Source organism: Mytilus californianus, unplaced genomic scaffold, assembly GCF_021869535.1.
Source record: "Mytilus californianus isolate M0D057914Y unplaced genomic scaffold, xbMytCali1.0.p SCAF_5, whole genome shotgun sequence".
In the NCBI taxonomy this organism is placed as follows: Eukaryota; Metazoa; Mollusca; class Bivalvia; order Mytilida; family Mytilidae; genus Mytilus; species Mytilus californianus.
In genome coordinates this window covers 116,464,408-116,487,596 of record NW_026262701.1, presented here as the reverse complement: position 1 = coordinate 116,487,596, position 23,189 = coordinate 116,464,408, and the positions used below count along the sequence as shown (strand labels likewise).

Below are 23,189 nucleotides of genomic sequence, written 5' to 3'. Positions count from 1 at the left end.
CTCATTTTTTATTTATTTTTCGTATTATACTCTATTCTCTATTTTTCTCCTTCCTTCCTTTGTTTTTTTGTTTTTTACTATTTGTCTCTATTCTTTGTCCCCCCTTCATTGTGCACTTTTTGCCCATTATTATCTATTATGTAAACCCAATCCAGACCCTCCTTCACTAGTTTACATACATTCTTTACCGCATTTGGTACACGAATGTGACCAAGAATGTTTTTAATTTTATTTTTACAACTGGTTTACGAATTTTATAAATATATTGCTCGTTGATCATAGGAAATAGCAGGAACAGTCGACCGCCGATTCTGGAAAATGCAGACTACAGGCGACAATATTGAATAGTTTTTTTCACCCGCTGAATAGTATAGAAAACCATTAAATGTAGCGTCAAGTCCTCTGTTTTTCAACTGTTTGTGAGAAAGTGTATGGACTTTTATTTTAGACAAACGTTTATGTTACAATTTAACACTTCAAAATGAGTCAACAAATTTCATAATTTTGTGTGAAATAATTATGTGTAGGCAGTGGCAGATGAACGACTTTTGAGTAATGATAATTGTTGGTGTATTCAAAACTTCTTCTACTTCTACCAATAGGCGGCCACCATCAATAAGTTGATTATTTTGCCACTTTTTGGATGCGCATTTAAAATTTAGACAAAAAATAAATATTGAATTGTTTTGAATTTGTGCTATACATCATATATACAGTGAATTTCAAAACATCTTGGCGTTGATCTAGTTCATCTCATGCAGGTAAGTCTTGAAGCATTCAAGACTACCTGTATTGGTGGCAGTATGTGCTATCTTCTTCATAAGGGTAACTGACAGTTTGTCGTGTATCCTAGTCCAAATAATTGATATGTCATTCAGGGCTCACACCACTTCAGAATCATAGCCTATGACATAGTCATAGGTAGGCCAAATAATTATGACGTCTTGAAAGGCTCAGGAAGGCATCAAAGAAAAAATAACATAGCCTTTCAGTTTCAAGAGACACAACTATTTGGACTAATGACATAGGGAGATGTTTGTTTTTTACAATAACTTAAACTTAAAGGGCCATATGTACCCTATTTATTTAATTATTTTTTATATTGTTCAATTCATACCTGCTAATACAATTAAAGTAACATGAGTTGTTTCCATTTATGTATTAAACAAATTTATATACATCTGTAGCAGGGCTTCCAAAATTATTTTTAGCCAGCCGGACATTTTATATATTATCCCGATTTTAATCCCTTAAGACTAAATAAACAAAAGGCAATTATGGTATTAAATCAGTTGCCGAGTTGGCCATCCCAAATTTTGATTGACATTAAAAAAAAACAATATTAAACTCTCTTTGATTCAAATTCGAAGTTCTGACGTAAACTGTTAAATTGGCAGTGCATCATTCGAAGTGTGCAACATCAGCGTACTTATATCTGCCTTATACTCTTTATTTGTGCAAAATAATGTTGTCAAAAACTTTACTTTCGTTTTTATACCGGATGTTATCTTGACAATGGTAAAACATGGACCAGAGACGGATACGTAAATTCCGTGTACGTTTGCAAAGCGTGAATGAGTGGAAGTAGCTCTTTCTACGTTATTTCTTCAAGAAAATATTCGAAATAAACGTGAGATAAAGGTTTCAATGACAATTTAAGCATTTTTTGAAGAAATTAGGATGCATAATTAAATTTCACACCTGCGCACATGTACTAGTTCAAACAGAGACATGTCTCTAGGTTTAAACAACGTGGTTATGACGATTTTTCATTTTCACCTTTTTAATTTTTTCATCAAATCATATTTGTAAACGTATTTCAGATAATTTAAATCTTTTTGACTAAATTAATTAGATGCAAACCAATGAAATGTAAGAAAATAACTTTGAATAGACCTATCAATGTCCGGTTCAAAATTGTTTACCTGTCACCTGAACAGGTAAATTTCAGCTGTTTGACAACTAATTAGCCTTGATTAAAATGAGAAGGTATTAAAGTAGGGGTTGTTTTGATAGTACTTAATGATCATGTCATTTTTATGACCGGAAATGTGTGGCTGTTAAAGGCAAAACGTTGGGTCAAAAAGATCGCGAATTATGTTAAAATGACCGTCTCTTAAAGCCTTGAAAACTAAAAAGTAGATGACCGTTTCATGCTTTGCCCAGCCGGACTTTTACCGGACATTATACAAATGTCCGGCATATATGACCGTTTTATTTGGAAGCCTTGATCTGTAGTTTATATTATCTTAAGATTTCGATCATAGCTGATCCGCTTCAGATGAATATCGCCTCCCATCCATGGTCAGTCCATAATCTTGCCGGCAAAATGACGATCTATTTCACCAAAGTATTTTGAAAATTGCTAAAACTAGCTGGCCGACTGACTTCATAGCGAAGTCAAATCGCTATCAAAATCGGTATAAGGGAGACAACTTGTCAAGTTGTGTTCCACACGTTGCACAGGTAAACAAAAATGGCGACTGTCAGAAACGATCAGGGACTAATACTGTTGATGATTAAATGAAATAAATACAACAGCGACTTTGAACATCCTCGAATTTAACATTCAAAACTATTAAAACGGAAAACTGAGTGTCTGAGTTTAATATCATTTTACGATAATTTTCATCTGAGGATGTTGCATAATCACACAGACGATTTGTTTTATTTTTATTTATTACGAGTAGATTAGTTGTACTATTTGGTAGGATAAGGGTGGGAATTAACGGGTGATTTTTTTATGGATAAATTAATGTGACTGAAACATACATGTATGTACGACACATGGCCAGCTTGTGATCAGCAGTGGTTTTTTTTTTCACGACCAACTCGTTCATAAGGGAGATATCTTTCATTAAAAAAATGGAAAAAATAAGCTCTTTATCGGTTAATTAATGTGTGATTGACAGATATCTTCATTTATAGGCTTAAAATCTTATAGGAGAATCTCAATTTACAACTGACATGATGTCCTTGACATTCAATAATGTTTTACAAAATTATGACAAGTGGTGATATACATTAAATTGCCTATTCATTTAAAAGTCATCAGATAAACTGGGGTCATATTTTTCTGGACTTTTAAAAATAAATTTAGGCAGATGCACAACATGAGATTAATGCATGATAATATTACTAGGCTAGCAACAAATTTGATTTAAACTTAAATTCAAGTTGACAGTACAAATGGTATGAATAAATAACAACTATATTGTCTGAACTTTTTTATGAAAAATTTCCAATATATACATTTTGATCAATATATAAAAACACTGCATGTGTCATGGTAAACACAAGAAGCTGGTGAGGTAGCAGGAATACTGTATAGGGAGATTATCTCACGATACGGAGCACCTAGAGTTCTCATATCAGATCGCGGCAGGAATTTTACCTCAAACCTTGTTAAAGCATTATCTGAAATGTTTCAGAATACAAGGCACTTGACGAGCTCCTATCATCCGCAAACCAATGGATCTGTCGAAAGAATGAACTCCGTTATTCTCCAATCTATACGCAGTTATGCTAAAGATCAGCAAGACGACTGGGTTCATCTATAACCAGGAATCATGATGGCATACCGAGCCACTCCTGCAACTCAGTCAACTGATTTCTCACCGTTTTTCTTGTTGTTTGGACGAGAAATGTGTCTACCGATAGACACTTCATTAATACCGAAGGAACATTTAGCCCAAGATCATAGGATATTTTTAGGAAGAATTCTGCAAAATTTAGAAAGAACCAGAAAGATTGCGTCAGAGAATATAGAGATAGCCCAGGAGAGAAATAAACGCCAATACGACAAGACAGCACAGGAACCCGAGTTTAGACCTACCCAAAGAGTTTGGCTGTATTGTACAAAAGTTCCTGTAGGAAAGGCTCCAAAACTACATCGCAAATGGGTAGGTCCATATTATATAACACTTGTGAATAGATCAAACCACACATACAGAATCCGTAATTGTGCAAACAACAAAGAAGTGAAGTCACTAGTAACTGTGCATAGGTTGAAGCCATACTATGATCCTAACACTCGTCCAACTAATCCACCTCCAGAACATGAAAATGAAGAAGACGAGTTAGATCCAGACGAAATAGGTCAACAAGAAAACAATGACAGACAACAAAATCGAGGACAGCAAAATGGAGACAACAATAACAGAAAACAACAGAACAGACGACAAAGAAATGATGACAACATCGACAGAGGACAGCGAAATGATAACAACGACAGAGGACAGCGAAATGATGACAACAACGACAGACTACAACCAAACAGAGACCAGACAATTGAAGACAACAACAATCAGAACCAACCACAAAATCCACCTGTTGGCAACACCAAACCATCGTGTCAGGATTGTAAACGCGGAAATTGTACCCCATTTAAGGAAGAAAACATTGACCGTCTAATGGCTTCAAATCGAGGTAATGGTACACTATATTACAAAATAAAATTCAAAACAGGACAAACCGAGTGGCATTTTCCATGCAAAATTCCAACTAATATAGTGCGTCAATTTCATGCAGACAGAACTATGAGCGGGAAAAAGAGAAAAAGACCTCTCAATCAAAGTAAACATAATTTTTTTAATAAATCTGACAAACAAGGAAATGATGAAAATAAGGAATCTAGTGCCAATTCACAAAATGAATCTGTAAATGTGCTATCAACCAAAGACAACCCTTCTGTGGAATATTCGCAACCTGAAAAATTGTTAGCAGTGCGTCTAATAAATAAAAAGGCTTATTTTCTTATTCAAACTGGGATTATTCAAAAGTGGTATTCAATAACATCTGTTCGGAACCATGCTCACAATTTTATTAACTACTTTACAATAAAATTTGAGGAGAGATTGCTGCAAGAAAAATTGGACTTTATTCGAAAAAAGAACCAGGGGACATTGAAACAAGAGTTTAGTATCTGTGGTCAAGGATATGAAATACATGAGGCAAGAGTCGCCAATAATGGAAAAATGGAATTTTTGTTAAGTTGGATGAACCCAAATATGCCTCCAGAATGGCAGACTTTTGATGAAGTGCCGAATGGGTGCATTGACTCTTTCTTCAAAGAGTTAACTAGAGAGTTTGAAAGGGAAATAAATCCAAGTAGAACATGGTGATTTGTTCTAAACAATTTGTGACTCATCAGGACAGTGTTTGAAACTTGAAAAATTGTATTTTAAAAACATGTAAATCTTTTCAGTTTTTCTAAAACATTTTTTTTTGGGGGGTAGGTAGTTCTAGGAATTAGTGTGAGTGCACGCATACTATTTCTTATTACTACATCTTTTGTTTTTAATTAAAGTGTCTCGTTTAATTTTTGGTTAACACAAAAATATACAGGTTGCATTGGGAGAAGCTAGCTAGCTGACAATTATTGTACATATCTTTTTCTTACTGGCGCCAGGTTATAGTTTGTACAGAGTGTATTGAGATATTTTTAGGTGTTCCTATGTAAATGTTTATATCATGTTTGGGGACAAACATATAAGAGTAGGGGGGAATATGTCATGGTGTGTTATTTGGCTTATATTTGTGTTAGTGTTATTTTGGATAAAAAATATGTTTTATCTTTTAGAAAGAAAATTTTAAGTTTGTATTTTGTAAAATTTTTAATTAATTTGTTTAATTAATTTTACCTATGTAGTGGCATTAGTACTCGAAATGTCACAGTTTGCTCAAAGCACTTTGATTTGAAATATTAATTGTAATTAGCATATGTCATTTTGAAAGTTTAAGATTTTATCAAAACATTATAGGATTAGGCTTTGTTAATTAAAGTCTATTTTTGCTAATGAGAGTAATAACATGTCGAGACATATTTATTTATTTTTGGATTTAGTATAAATAGCGTTGTGAAATTTTGTAAAAGCAGTCAGTGTTTCGGAACCGTAACCTCTCACTACTCACGTCATGATACTGGACCTATAAGACTGTCTACCAGTCTACCAGTTGACTGTGTAGTGTTGAGACAAAATTTATCTCTGACTCATAATTTAACTTTGGAAAATACTTTTGGGAATCTTTTATTTTTGAGACTTTTACATTTGATTTTGAGATTAAGTTCATTTTATGATTTAGTAGTTTTGGCATTTATTTTACATTTTACATTGTAAGGAGAAATAGTTTTACTTTGGATTTGATATTTAGATTTGATACTTTGTACTTTAATTATTAATATTATTTGGCATTGTTTACTAATTGATTGTTATCATTATTCATCTAAATTGTTATCGTAAATTAAATTATGAAAACCTTCCTTGCGTTTTAGCTATGCCTATCAGAACATTAAGTCTAGCGATAGACTGACCCCCTGTCCCTTGGTTCCAGCACATACGAGTTAGCTCCCCCTTATCTAACAGTGCTCTGTGGGACCTTGGTGACACATGTATATTTTTTATTGCATAATTTCCTCAGTGACAAGCACTAAAACACTATGCAACCGAAACGGTAATGGAATTTCACTTCTCCAAGAAATAGACCACCTCTCCCTACTCTCTCATGGAAGGAGAAGTCACTTCTCCCCTCTCCAAAATCCTAGATTAGGCCCTGCATGGTTCATACAAATATTTCAATGGCGGACAAAGAAAAATTTACGAAAATAAACTATGTTTGACAAGTGATTTGGAAAGGAATTTATGCTTTTAATCAGTCAGGGGTAATACTTATATAAGTGCCTTTTATTTACTGGTGCAGGTAATTTATTTTGGAGGTAGAGTTACACCCCTTAGACATTCAGCTATTTTTTACTTATGTAAGTAAAAAAGTCTTATTTTCTTTTCTTGAACTTCTATTGACTATTGCTCTACTGGAGTTTTTAATTTTCTGTCATTAATAGTTGTATTTACTTTTCATAAAAGCATAATTTCACGGACAATGAAAATCTCATTTGTCTGTTATCTTCAAAATATTGTTCAGGGAGCAATTAATATTTGGAGGCGATGCACAGTTACTTAACATCTGTGCACAATAGACTTCTTTGTTTAGTTCTTGAGATAAAAGGTTGAATTCTATTTAAAAATTAATTAGCAAACCAGAAAAAATATTGTAAAAGCATGTTTTGACCTCTCAAAACTTGAAAATATACATATGTAAGGGGTTGTAAAAGAAAATTACTTGCATTTTAAGTAAATTTTTGGAGAAGATTAAGGGGAGACTATTCAAACCTTGAAAATAAGATAAAAATCTTACAAATTTACTAAAACAAGTAAATATTATATCTTCAAGAAATAAAATTGACTTGTATAAGTGTTACCCCTGACTGTTAATGCAATAAATGGATGAAACACAAACTAAAGACATCACATTCTAATGAAGTTACAAACTTGTTATGCCAAAAATCAGAATGTTTTGATATACGCTCAAGTTACGGAAATGAAAAAAAAAAAACTTTTAAAGTTGTTTGTTTGAAATAACATACGTCCAATCTGTAAAGTCAAAGTTTTCACCTCTTTTCTAAAGAAATAAATCTCTTTGAATATCTTTACTTATAAATGAAAAATTGCTGTTTCATCGACTTGTTAAAAATGGAAAATTGCTGATAACGAAAACGACTGACAGCTACTATTGTGACCACCCTGTTGACTAGATATAGCTATTGACGGTCAGGCAAAGCAATGTGACGGATGGGAAAGTGACTTCTTTGCCCCAGTTGTCCACTAGCTTGAGCCCTGGTCATTTGAGGCAACTAAACTACAAGAAACCCAGATATTTGAATAGAGGTCTTCAGTAATGAACTGGTGTCTAGATTCAACATGTCAAGCTTTTAATTGCCATATAATAATTCCCCAAAATGACAAAATTTGAAACCTCTTTTATATGTAAGGTGAGAGTGTGTAACCATGGTAACCATAAATTAGTCATTGTCAGATATGACATATAAATATCCCAAAGAGTGAACATATATGCAATTACCAAGTCCTGTACACTTGCAGTTTGAGGTCTAACTAATTTGTGACAAGGACAAATAATTTAGCGACAAGAAGAAAAATTTAACCTTAAGAAGGTTTACATACTATTGAAACAAATAAATTTATATAAAAAGTCAATAAATTAAAGACGATTAATTCAAGAATAAAGATAGAACATAAGAAAAAATAAAACATATGCGATATACAATAAACTAAATTAAATAGAATCAAACACAGTGAAACTGAAACATTATTAAACATGCATACTTTTATTTGGTGCCTAATTGTATGTGTATTGTGTCATTGAAAGATATTTAAATATGATTCATTACTTGTTTGAGATTAAAAGTAATTAAAGACACAATTCAAGTTAGTGATTTATAATGATTGTTGAGTTTTCAACACGTTTTCTATTTACAATGACTGTATAATCTGGTGTGTGTTCTACATTTAGTACTTGGATGTTGTTTCAGTATTAAAACTGGGGACACACATATTGCTTTTCTTGGACAAAGAAAAAAGGTCATGACTTGATCTTATATTAACCTCTGTAATATAGTATAAATGGGTAAGAGCAATTTAATTGAGAATGGAAACGGAATGTGCCAGAGACAACAACCTGACCAAAGAGCAGAAAATCAGCCCAAGGCTACCAAAGGGTCTTCACGCAGAAGGAAAATCCTTCACTGGAGGCAGGCTTTAGCTGGTCCCTTAACAATAATGTATACCAATTCAGTGAAATGGATGCCACACTAAACTCCGAAACATTAATGAACCAAAATTTAAAAAACACACAAGGCAAAAGGCTTAAGGTTCCTGACTTGGGACAGGGACAAAAATGAGGCGGGGTTAAACATGTTTTATAAGATCTCAACCCTCTCCTACATGTATACCTCTAGCGGATGTGGAATAAACAAACACATAGCAATATGCACAGTAAAACTCAGTTTAAAAGTAAGAATACATGTTAATTGAATATTAAAGTGAATATAAGTTGAAATATTAAAGAATCTTTACTAAAATAAATTTGAATTAAAAAAAAAGAAAAAGGGGAACCCATGCCCTAAGCAACTGCTATTTGTATAATGAAGCATTGAAAATCACTTTAATACATGTATATAAAAAAAGCATTGTATTGCATGTTTATTTATTTGAAATAGTTAATTTACAGTTCTTGATTTTCTTGTCGCTTCTTGAAGATGAATTAGTCATCGTGTTGTGTTGCTTCAACTTGCTCATTCCCACAGTTTTTGCTTAAATAGCTCCATCTGGCCATATGGAAACCGGGTCGTTTCTGCTCACAATCACGGTCGTCTAATGGATTTTACCATGGCTATTTTCAATGCTTTAAAATAGTTGTTCACACTAAATACATTTAGTAACTTTTTTTTTTTAATTCGTTTCTGAATAAATAACTATTGCATGTAGTTTGTTAGTATAGCGTGTGCTTATACCTTATCCTTAAATAAAACATTTGAAGACATGAGAATTATGACAGCTTTTTTTTGTGAGTGAGATATGTTAAAGAATTGATTGAAATCAAATTTCGTTCCGTCCCCCATCTCTATAAATACTGTGGAAGTATATTTTGCTTATAAGTTTAAATTATATTGGCTTTATTTTTATATTTTTTACACCAAAATATCGCATAGTCCATCCAGTTCTAATTAAAACTAATATATCAATTGTTTGAATCAAATAACATATGATGGCCAACTTAACTTACATATACATCATGTACATATAGAATAATCACATTTTTATTTTATACTGACTTTATCAGCAAGAATATCTGATATATGAAGTCACTAGCAAAAAATAAAATGCCATTGTTCTTTTTATCAGCAATTTCCTTTAACAATATGTTTTTGTTTGTTGAGAATGTGAAATAAAAGGAAATAGAAACTATTTATTGGAAGTGCATGAGGCTACTAAACTCTAAAAATATCATGGATATTTAAAACGTGTTTGAAAAAAAATGAAAACAACACGTTATAAATTTGATGCGTCCGAAGCACTTTTCTGGATTTACTTTCATCAGGAACGCTCAAAGCCGAATATTTGAAAGTCAAGGATGTATCCAAAAACCAAAAACGTTGCAGAGCTATAAACCAAAAAGGACCTAAAAAATAGCCAAATCCATCTAAGGCCAACTTTGCCTGAGGGAGTTGAAACCTCAGTTTCAGTATAATTTTGAAGAAATGTTTTTTTTTTTAATATTTGGCATATTTGAATTTTCCCTCTAGCATTTGTCAGGGCAAAGAGTGAAAACACAAAACACATTAAAAGTGATCAGTAAGAAGATTTTATTTGCTTTGTGTCAGTAATATTAAATAAAGTGGAATACAAAAGGATCTGGAAGGGTGAAATTTGCAAGCTATACTATCATGTGACAATAGTCATATGCAACTGGATACATTTTTGCATATAAGTGCCTTAGTAGTACATGTATGAATATTTGTGATGTCAAAAAAATTTTTGCCTGTAGAGTAAATATGCTCATGTGAGAAACATTCTGTACAACCTAAACTATATCTCTTTCAGTTTGAGTCAGACTCTTTCCCAAAAATTAGTTAAAATCCCCCCTTTAGTATTATAGATTATGAATGTCTGGTTAAACTGTATTTTTACATTACAGAGCAAATAGAAGAAAATGCCTCCCAAACCTAATACCAAAGAGACAAAGATTCTAATGTCTGAACTGCTGTTACTGTGTGAATGGGGAGAATGCTCTCATCAGTTTAATAATATGGAGGAATTCTTATCTCACATGAGTCAACATCTTATAGGACATCATTATGAAGTTGGAAGGGATGATCCTAATACAGGTATCTTACCTATAGTTGTAACACTTAACTAACCTTATATTCTTATGGCATATCAATTTTTTCAGAAAAATGGCCATTTAAAAAAAAAAATCGTAAAAGGCAGTAAAGAACCTTAAGACAAAGAAAAACGAACATAAGACAAACATAAGTTTACAAAACATTGCACAGAAAACAACAAAAGTGTTAAAATATTTTGATGAGTCATATCTGCAGATTTAGATAAGCCCCAAAAAATATATGTTTGTTTAAGGTTACATCATAAAAAAAATAGGGTAGGTAGGTCGGTATTTCCATTTTATTTTTTTCCAACATGATTTTGAGTTGTGCGGTACGTCTTGCCGTGGTCCGAGTTTACCCGTATTTTTAATGATTGGATTATTTCGCTTGGTTATTAGTTTGAAAAAAAATGACTGCAAAGTTTTATTCCATCACATGAGTTTCCTTAAAGCAGATGTCATATTCACAATTGTGAACATTGAGATGTATCAGGCAATTGATTATACTTATTGGCAATTCTAACTTCGCTTTTGACCGAGTTCAGTTAATTTTTCACTTAACGACGGTAATAAAATGACTAAGGGTCTGCGCTCAAATTAGGGTCGGTTGGGTAGCTGTAAACAGACATGTATTTTCTTTTGGCCTAACATACAATAGAGTTTTCACTTTGTCTGTCTCTGTCTGTCAACAAAAGTTGTTGTGCATAATATGTAGTTGTGCATATTATATTTTGGTGAAATTCTGCTCATTAATTTCGTAAAAAACTTACTTTGTGTTAAAAATCACAAATTTTGAGAAATGTCTATTGTAAACGCAAAAATTCCAAAAGTATATGTAGGAGGCAGCTGAAATTATGCACATCTGTGCATGATATGTAGATATGTATGTTATATTTTGGTGAAATTCGCATCAATTTTGGAAAAAAACTTAGTTTTTGTAAAAAAATAAATTGTTACGGAATGTCTTCTGTTAATATGATTTTATCAAAAATGAATTTTAGGGAAGTGATTTACAAATTGAAAAAAAAACTTACTTTTTGTTATAAAATCACAAATTTTGAGAGGCACCCTCTTGCAGTAGGATGTCATCAAAAATTGATATATATATAATATAGGCATAATATGCATTCCAAATTGTTTCCTCAAGTCAAAATTTGTTTAAAAAACTTAATTTTTGTTAAAAAATGATAAATACTGAGAATCATATTTTTTGCTAGGATTTGAACGAAAAAGATATTATTTGCTAATACAAAATCATACTCCGTCAAAATTAAGGGTTGCCCACCATTTATGAAAAATGCCAACCAAAATACCTAGTGCTTGGATTTTAACAAAACATATATTAATCAAGATCACATCCTGAATTAATTGCTGTTGTCAAAATTTATGAAAATTGGCAACTTATGAACATTTGCTTTCTATGCATCTGTCTATTTGCCTCTCATAAAAATGTGCAAGTGGGGCCCTTGCTGACATGTCAGTTTTCTCTTTGGTTATTGTTGTTATTCCTTAGACATCCTCAATTTTATAAACCATCAATGAATGTAAATTCTCTAACATTAAAACATGACTAAATGTGATATTGCTGATTCAATTATTTTCGTGGCTACCAATTCCCGTGAATTGAGGAAAAATCGTATTTTGGTGGTTTTGCGAAAATCTGCATACAAGCCTATAAAAAATTTGTACTTCATTTGAACATTTGTAGTTTACTTATACCCATGAAATCTTCAATAATTGGTATCCCTCAAACACAAATGGTATCCCTCAAACACAAATGGTATCCCTCAAACACAATTGGTATCCCTCAAACACAATTGGTATCCCTTAAACACGAATGGTATCCCTCAAACACAATTGGTATCCCTCAAACACAATTGGTATCCCTCAAACACAAATGGTATCCCTCAAACACAAATGGTATCCCTCAAACACAAATGGTATCCCTCAAACACAATTGGTATCTCTCGAACACAATTGGTATCCCTCAAACACAATTGGTATCCCTCAAACACAATTGGTATCCCTCAAACACAAATGGTATCCCTCAAACACAATTGGTATCCCTCAAACACAATTGGTATCCCTCAAACACAATTGGTATACCTCAAACACAAATGGTATCCCTCAAACACAATTGGTATCCCTCAAACACAATTGGTATCCCTCAAACACAATTGGTATCCCTCAAACACAAATGGTATCCTATCCCTCAAACACAAATGGTATCCCTCAAACAAATGGCATTCCTCAAACACAAATGGTAATGAATCCACATTACTTGGAAATGAAAAATATGTTTTCCAGAACAAACGATAGAGAGGATTTACCAGTAGAAACAACAAAAACATTAAAAAGTAAAATACTCTAAAATACAACAATGAATAACTGAGTCTACAGACAAAGCAATACGAACCCCTTTCAAATAATACTAGAGGTTAAGGTGTTCAAGTTTCATATTGTCCTACTATCTTTGTTTATGATGTAAAAATTTGCATTTCTAAATCAGTGCAAGGGATCATAAATGATTTCATATTAAACAAACAACAACTGTCATTGGTTTTTTCGTTTGTTTCACATTTTGTCATGTTTGGGCTTTTATAGTTCACTATATGGTATGGATTTTGCTCATTGTTGAAGGCTGTATGGTGACCTATGTTTGCCTAAATCCACTTCATTAGGTTTCTTTTCTCATTAGGTTTCTTTTCTTAATCTTAGAGAGAAAATAGAGACTAGATGATATTGATGAACATAAGTAATTAACATGATAGATTAGAGTCAATTCTAACACTAAAAGTTTTTCAATTGATGATTTTTGAAGAATATTATTCTCAATAGCTAGACTTGGTTCTGCTTGATAGAAACACAGTTTTTATCTTGTACCTTTTATCATATATATACTATCATTGTAGTTTTATCAGAATTTATGAACATATGGCATGACAATTTAACCATCATATTTTATCCGATTTTTCACAATTTTCAGACTACAATATACATGTATGCTTTGATTGATATATTTGAAACTTTACACTGTTGTTATGTTGGAATTTGTCAAAGATACCATGGTTATTAGTTGTACAACAGAACCACCTTTTGTCAACAATAAGCTTACTTTCAAATAGTTCCAAGTTGGCAGATGTTTATATTTTCTTTACGACCCCTCGCCCACAAAAAAGAAAAGAAATGAAACTTAAGCTTTATGCATTGCCATGTTTCTTTTTTATAGGAATATGTCTACTACTTGGTAATATATGTGCCTTCTAAATGTAATGAATGATCCTTTAGGTAGTATATATGCATGATATAGTTTCTATGTAATATAGAAGACTTCTGTTTACATTTCAGACGGAGAGTTCCCATGTGAGTGGAGAGAATGCAACACAATGGTCCAAGGACGTAGAACAGATTTTCTACGCCATGCCTACTTCCATTGTTTTCATGTCAAAATAAAGAATATAGGAGAGCAGATGATACGTAAGATGAATTTAAGGGGATGCTTGTTAGAGAACCAAAGTCGTAATTTGATACCAGAATTACCAGAGAGACTTCAATGTGGATGGAATATGTGTGAGGTGAGGTATAAGAAATACACATTCAGTCTCATAAATATTATCAGGTCGGCAAAAACAACTCTTTATTATAGGATTAAACACATTTTTCTAGAGGTAATTGATGTGTAAACTGGGACGATTTACTCACAAACTGAAGAAAAGTCCAAGTTTACACATCAATAACCTCTAGAAAAAATGTGTTTAATCCTTATAATTCTTAAGCCGAAGATTTGCAATTTTTAATCAACAAATTTTATTCATATGCTACTATTTACCATCAAATGAACAATTGACATGTCGTAACTAAGGAGTGAACCGCCATACTGACTTTCGTAAATCCATAAATGTTAATCATGTTAATGATTAATGCATTTAAAAAAAACAAATCTAAAATGAAATAACACCTACCTAAAAAAACTTCATTTTGAAAAGATGTTATCTGAATTTGAACCGTAAAAGTAACGGAATAATCTTCAGCTTTTCAGTTTTCATTTGTATGACATCATGTTATGCCATGACGTTAATGCGCCAAGATCATTCATCATATTTCACAGAATTTAATTTTACATCAATTCCCTACATTTTCCATTTGTTTTCCATGCTTTATAAATGCATTATTTCATTTTGTCATGCGTTAAAAAAAAGAAATAATAGTTATGTATTTGTTTTTTAATCTAAATTTGCTTAGAACCCCTGGATCCCATGCATGTATATCGCGCATGAATAGATCATAGTGAAGGTTATGAAAGTAGTTTCGGCAACCTGGTTTATGAAAGTGTAAACCTAAGGAAAAATTTCTAACGAACCAATCTGATTCAAGTATTTGTAGATATATGCAAATGATATTAGAATTATTATCTATTATAAGAACAGTCTTGTTATTATTTCCAATTTAGCAAAGAGCAGAATAATATCTCAGACAAAACTATTAACTCAAATCCAGAGTCCCACTGTGAGAATATTTTGTATTGCTGCGGTTGTATTTGTAATAAGAGTTAATTGGAGGATAAAACAATTTAAATTCAGAGTTCAAGATCTGAACCCGATAAATTTTAAGTAACACGCCATCATGATCAATACACACTCAAATCAAACTGGGAGTGATATTAGGGTACTATTGATGGTTAAGCTAAATAACATTAATGTTTCATGCATTAAGATTTGAAAAATTGAAAATTTGAGATTTGCATAATTGTTCCTAGTCACGCTGAAAAATAAGCTTCAAGCAGGAAATCAAGTGAAAAAATATTGCAGACACAGTACATGAAAATAACCGTTCACCACCTGCTAAGTAGATCTGTCCAATGTGAAAGATGCCGATATTGGTAGTTTCCTTTTTGCCAGATAAACCTGCTTTTGATATCTAAATGGACTAAAAATTTTCATACAACCTAGGAAACAAGAAAACTCCAAATTGTTTGTGGTCATTTCTATTACTTACTTAATGTCTTTCCCTTTTGGATGGGTCAAATTCATTTATGAGGATGAAACAGCTAATCCTAAAATGGTTCAAACTAAAATTTTACAGAAGTATGACAAAAAAGGAAAACAAACTTATTGTAAAGAGCTATGAACATAGTTTTTGTTCAGTAAAATTATTTGCTCATACCACATTTACATATCTCTTCTATTGTCTATTTTTAGAATTTTGTTTTTAAGAACACAACGGCAATAGATTATTTTGAGATTTTTATTGAACACAAAGGACGATGTGTTATCATTTCTGATTATGTTTTATAGATATGATACAATAATGCACATAATTTGAGGTAAATGCCGCTATTATGATATATTCATTAATATTTCAGGTATAATGAATTAGGTAGAGTAGCTTATAATGGAGAATTATAAAAGCATGAATTTTCAATTTCAATTTTTTTTCTTCTTAAAATCCGATTGGATTTCCGGATCCGTAAACCCACAATTTAGAAAACCCTCTCCTTATCAGTAGCATATCTTGTTTCCAGGTAGACTATATAGCCATGCACCTTCAGTCATGGTTCATTGACTTTGAATGTTTTGCATAGTTTACAAGATAAGGTATTGCCATTTTAATTTTAACATTTGCATTTTACTATCAGGCTAGACATATCTCTGTATTAACAGTTTGTTTTGTAATAATGAATACATCTCAATCTGAAATGCAGGTTATTTCAGATGAAATAAGATCTAATATACATCATTTTAAGCTCACCTGGCCCAAAGGGTGTATTTGAGATATTTGCCTCACTTGGCATCTGTCATCGTAAAATTTAAAAAAAATCTTCTTCTCTGGAACTACTAGGCTAATTGTTACCAAAGTTAAACTGAATGTTCCTTCGGGAATCTAGTTTGAATATTATATCATGGGATTTGATCAATCAACAGATATTGCTACTGTTGCAAAATATAATACATAGGGGTAAATTGCAGTTTTTGGCATATATCTCAAAAACCAAATAAGATGGAGCAAAACTGACAAGGGTATATAAATGATTTCTACCTATTTTTGCAGAAATTGTAAATATTAAAAATGTTAAGTACAAAAAGATCTTCAAATAAGTCAAACATTGTTTAAATTGTCAATCGACTCCTGATCGGATTTATTGCCCTACAGTGATGATTTTTATGCCCCCGCCATAGCGGTGGGGGCATTAAGTTTTACCCTTGTCCGTCTATACGTACGTACGTACATCCGTCCGTATGTCCCAAAATTGGTTTCTGTTCTCTAACTTAAGTTTGCCTCAACCAAATGTTATGAAACTTATACACAATGCTTATACTACAAAACACAGATCAAGTTTGAATTTTGGTGGCTTCACTTTAACCGTTCTAGAGTTATGCCCCTTTATAAATGGAAAAATTGCAAAATTTTTAGTTTCCGTTCTCTAACTTAAGTTTGCCTCAACCAAATGTTATGAAACTTATACACAATGCTTATTACCACAAAACACAGATCAAATTTGAATTTTGGTGGCTTCACTTTAACCGTTCTAGAGTTATGCCCCTTTATAAATGGAAAAATTGCAAAATTTTTAGTTTCCGTTCTCTAACTTAAGTTTGCCTCAACCAAATGTTATGAAACTTATACACAATGCTTATTACCACAAAAAACAGATCAAATTTGAATTTTGGTGGCGTCACTTTAACCGTTCTAGAGTTATGCACCTTTTTAATGGAAAAATTGCAAAATATTTAGTTTCCAATCTCTAACTTAAGTTTGCCTCAACCAAATGTTATGAAACTTATACACAATGCTTATTACCACAAAACACAGATCAAATTTGAATTTTGGTGGCGTCACTTTAACCGTTCTAGAGTTATGCACCTTTTTAATGGAAAAATTGCAAAATTTTTAGTTTCCATTCTCTAACTTAAGTTTGCCTCAACCAAATGTTATGAAACTTATACACAATGCTTATTACCACAAAACACAGATCAAGTTTGAATTTTGGTGTTGTCACTTTATCCGTTCTAGAGTTATGTCCCTTTATAAATGGAAAAATTGCAAAATTTTTAGTTTCCGTTCTCTAACTTAAGTTTGCCTCAACCAAATGTTATGAAACTTATACACAATGCTTATTACCACAAAACACAGATCAAGTTTGAATTTTGGTGGCATCACTTTAATTTTACTAATTTTTATAATTTTGCAAATCATATTGAAAAGTTTCATGGATAGATAAAAACTTTAAACAGTAAAACTGATCATCAATACAAGATCTAGATATATACAAAAATTCCACTAATTAAGATTTACAAATAAGCAAACTGGTAACTTAAGTTATGTGTATTGGATCTCTACCAGTTACAATATTTTAAAATAATATTAAGTACTTAGGGGAATATGTTTTTGATCAATTATAAATCGCTGACATTAGAAAAGGTCTACCAGTTCTTGGTTGTAAATGCAAACTTTTAAAGTGACAATATAAGTTGCTTTTATTTACCCTGAGAAGAGTAGAACTAAAATACAACTTTCATTTTTCCTACATTTATGTTTTAGACAATAATTGACAATCCAGAGATATTTTACCGCCATGTAGATAACCATTCAGAGACATTTCCTGAGGGTAACAATTTAGAACACGGAGCTAGGTGTGAATGGGAAGGTAATGTTTACAAGTTACTAAAGAACTAATATACATTATATTTATCATACCTCACTCTAAAAGTATGGACTATATTGCTATATCTGTCCAGCTGTTCTTCTGTCTGCTCATCCATCAAATAATTCTGTCCCTTTTTTCTAAGAAACTAGTAATAGTTGGTCAGCAGCTCACTAGTGATGATGTGTTGTAACGTGTGGGCACTTTTCAGATCTATCAGATACTTACTTCCTGTTTTCTGATACTTTGAATTTTTCAGTATATATGCTGAATGAACTTAACATTTTTTGTCACACTTTTCTCATAAATTAGTGAACAGAATGACTTCATATTTAGTCAGCAGATCAACAGTGATCTGTCAAACACCTACTTCCTGTTTTGTTATACTCTGAATAACAAATGAGATATGTATAGCACGACAAATCATGCACTCTTGTTTTTTTACAATTACTTAATTGTTCTTTCCTAATCTGCCATCAGCACCAAATTTCTAAAGCAACATATATTTAACAAGCAACAATCACAACGACTGATCCTGATTTTTGATAGGGGCATGAACAAAATGTCATGAGCTAAACTAGTATTGTAAGAACTGTATCCACTCTCCTTATCATCTCAATCAGTATGAAAACAAAAGGTTAAAAGAAAAACACATTTAGAATTTGTCAAGGACATGCAATTCTCGGTTATATCACAACAGCAGAAAACAATAACACAGCTTGGTGGGAAAACTTTGTTAAAGGATGCTAACAGTTAACAAAGCAGTTTAAGGCACTTTATCCCTGATAGTGAAATAATATGTTACCTTCTTATGTTTGCCAGTTAGTTTTAGTATACTTAGATAGCAATTTCATAAATAATGTACCAAAATCACAATCATTGCATATATCATAGTAAATCTCACAGATAGTAAAGAAAAAAAAGATGGATTGAATTTGCTTTGAAATTTTGGTGACCAATTAGAATTGTTATGGATACTTTATTTTCATTTAAACTCATGACTTGGTAGTCTCTATATTTGATACAATTGGATCTAATCAAAAATCAAATCTTGATGATTGTTGGTAATTTCATTGTTCATACACCAAAAATGAATTAAAGTAACACCATGGGTTGAATATCTATTTGTAAAGACACTAACCGATCACAATGTTTATATGTGAACACTTTTCAAAATATAACCAAGAATGCAACTGATTTTGAAAAAGAGTTTTGCAGAGTTTTTTTTTTCCTGGTTTTATTTTGTTTTAGGGTTGCTGTTTCATTAACATATATCATGTATCCAGCATCTTTTTATTATTCCTATCCTGATTCATCTGTAATGTTCCAAATCTGAAACTACAAACCGGAAAACCCATGGAGCAATAATATTTGTACTAAACCTGAAAACTGGAAACCATGAATAAAAGATCTTTCTCAGTCTCAATATAAGAAATCCAGGAGGCATTCTGACTGACTGACTTGTTTTTTGGAAAATGACGCTATCAGCGGCATGTTTCCGATACCATTGACCAGAACTTACGGAAGTCGATTATTGCCTCCGCCTACCGCACTCGGTTTCATATTTACTATTTTACATACTAACTGGAATCTGCTTGTATTACGCTACACACGAACAAAGTGTTGTAGTCGGACGGGAACCAGTTTACATACTTTATTTTATTTACCAAAAAGATATCTTGACCTGTCCATATGTTTTTTGTTATTAAATGGTATTTGGAGCTATCCCTTTGTTATATTTTTCATATTTATTCGAGCTTTCACTTTTATGCACATGTCTTACAATCGTAAACAATCTGTATGTATACATGATAAATAGATCCGTTTTGTTATGGTGTTGGACTTTTTACCCTCCAATGATCAGCAATCGCTAGACAAAATAGTTCTCCTAAATAATGTCAGCCTTTCATGCCATTTCAACTTTACAATCATTAAAAAAAGTGAAAATCGGAATCATTTTGATATCCATTGGATAGAAACTGGTCTTTATCCAGATATACGAAGATTTTAAAAATCGGAAATTAGTAATACGGTTATACCCACGCGGTGCGTATGAATCTTTGTTTACAAAACGTCTCCAGTTTTTAGATCGTAAGTCACGATAAACTCAAACTGAAAGTAAACAGTTGTTTGTAAGACGCAGGTTTACTCACCATAAACAAGCTGAAACGTTCAGTATGGCATATATTTTAGGTTAAAGACGGTCCCGTTCATTTAAAAAGGATATTGAAAGTAGACGATGGGATTATTTCAGGTTTGGGGAACGAGTAAATTATCACAAAGTTCATTTCTTGACGACCTCATAATTTCATCATGTCGATGGTACAAATCGATTTTTACTGTTTACTGTCGCTTCTCATGTTTTGTATTTAAACGGTCGTTTATTTTTAAACCCGAACCAGGCATATGCATTCTGTAATTGTGCAAATCTTCGTTCTTTGGTCAATTGGCTTATGGATAGTTGTATCAATTTCAACTCTTACATTATTTTTTTTTTAAATATATTTGCATTACACATGCAATGGCAGTACCTTTCCAATAACTATTTATGCGTTGTGTCTAAATTAAAGTTGTAACACTTTATAGTGACTGGAAAGGGTAGAAAAATTCATCAGATGAGAAAAGGCTGAAGATACTTCAAACGGCACCGAATCATTAGATATTGCATCTTATAAAAAGAAACTGCGATTTGGATAGTTCCACTTCAAGGTAAAAATGTTTATCTCTTGTGAAATGAAATAACAAAAATATTGTAACACTGTAGTTAATTTTAAATAAAGATACTATTACGTGTATTTCTGTATTGGCCTTATTATTGGTCCTCGGCCAGCAGTATTGGCCTTCCGCTTCGCCTCAGACCAATACACCCAAGGGTCCGAGTACACAGTTATTTCGTAGTGCATTTCTTTTAGACAATAAATGAAAATAAAAAAAATCCCACCTGCGCTTTCTCAATAATATTTTTACAGTGTGTTGTACTACTTTTGGGACAAATCATATCAAAATTATAGAAAACTTCATCGGCTCTAACTCAAAATATGGACAATTCTATGTTAAGGGGGTCTTGAAATCTTTTGACAGCTTCCGAAGTGCTAATTTTTAACCTTTTTCAGCTGGACCAAATCACTACTTAACTTTACAATTCATGACCCAAATTTTTTTACAGTGCAATTTCATCCCCCTACTTGCTATTTGAGGCATAAAACATGAAGGAATAAATTTGGAAGGGGTACTAAAAAAATTGGCAAGCAACACACTGTCCACACTAGGGACTTTATTCGTGGACAACGAAAATCAAAGGACGATAACTGTGTACTCGGACCAAGACATGGACCAATAACAAGGCCAATACAGAAATACTTACGCAATGATATTATAGAATGACAGTATGGTTCAATAGCGGGAATCAGCCCCTCAGATACTCTTGTCTGGAGATCTTGCTGTAGTTCCAGTTCAGCAAGCATTTTAGAGACGTATCCCGTCCATCCTCTTTTGACTTGTAATCTCTGGTGATAGATTTTGCCGCTTGACATTGTATCCTTTCAAGCTTGGTTTTTTTTTGTTACCGTGTAGGGGTCCCATACTATGGCTCCATATTAAATTATAAGATCCATTCCTAAAGATCTAGATCATTGTTCTAATCTGACACAAATTTCAATAACTGGAATGCTACCCAAGTTGAATATATGGTGACCCACGAGAACAGCATTATCACTATTGAAATTGTGTTTAATACCATGATTGTTCAATGTCATTAACTTAAATGGAGACGGACATTTGACCTGAAAGACATGAAAGGTGGTGTGGGAGTGCAAAATCAAAAACTAACTGACTATGATATATGGTTAAAGAATGAATATCAATTACATGGGTCAACATGGTCAAGGGCAGAGTTGTTATAAAATAACAATATGGCAGAGAAGTGGTTTCAAGTTTCATATAAAGCGACTTGACTGACATGAAATAAAAAATCGAAGGAGTATCCCTATTTGTCTAATCTTCAAGGTGAAATAAAACTAGTAAAACAATATTATACTATTGTCTAAATATATAGAAATATAATTTGCTTCAAGTAACAGAAATAACTAGGTCACTAGTAACTTATTTAACGAGTATGTGGGGTATAAGAGCTTGCTAACAACAGGCTCTTCATAATCATTTGGTTTGAAAAGGATACTAGTAGTCTATATTCTTGATTTAGAAAAATGTAATTGCAAGAAAAAAATCACATTACTTAGAATACTTTAGATCATTCAGGTAGTCTTTATTTATATGTACAAAAGAACAGCCAGTAGTCATTGGATATTGTAGATCATTCAAATAGTCTTGACCTTTTTATTAGTACAAAAGAACAGCCAGTAGTCATTGGATATTGTAGATCATTCCGGTAGTCTTGACCTATTTATTTATACAAAAAAACAGCCAGTAGTAATTGGATACTGTAGATCATTCAGGTAGTCTTGACCTATTCATTTGTACTGAAAAAACAGACACATATACGAATATCAATTATATGCTTACGAGACATGTTGCAATGTTAAACTTATTACGACATGTGAAAATCAAGACTTGCATAAAAAATATCTCAATATTAGAGACAGTAGCGTCATTTTTCCTCAGAGCTTTCAGCTCTTTGATTATTATTGTAGGGTGTGAGACAGTTGCCAAAAATAAGTATAAATTACGTGAACATCTACGTAGTCATACACAGGAAAAGGTGATAGCATGTCCAACCTGTGGAGGACTATTCTCATCAAGGACCAAGTTTGTAGATCATGTTAAAAGACAGGCAGGGGTTGAATGTAAGTAT

General features: G+C 32.4%; 1 protein-coding gene across 1 annotated transcript in view; it reads left to right on the top strand.

Moving 5' to 3' along the window:
- The first annotated feature begins 285 nt into the window (after positions 1–285).
- Positions 286–23,189, top strand: part of LOC127700744 (histone H4 transcription factor-like) — a 71,787-nt gene continuing 48,883 nt past the window's right edge. Inside the window, exons 1-5 of the mRNA XM_052204392.1 lie at positions 286–429; positions 10,552–10,741; positions 14,086–14,312; positions 18,277–18,382; positions 23,029–23,181. Of these exons, the coding sequence (XP_052060352.1) occupies positions 10,567–10,741; positions 14,086–14,312; positions 18,277–18,382; positions 23,029–23,181 (661 nt within the window). The 5' untranslated portion in view covers positions 286–429; positions 10,552–10,566. The remainder of the gene's footprint in view (positions 430–10,551; positions 10,742–14,085; positions 14,313–18,276; positions 18,383–23,028; positions 23,182–23,189) is intronic.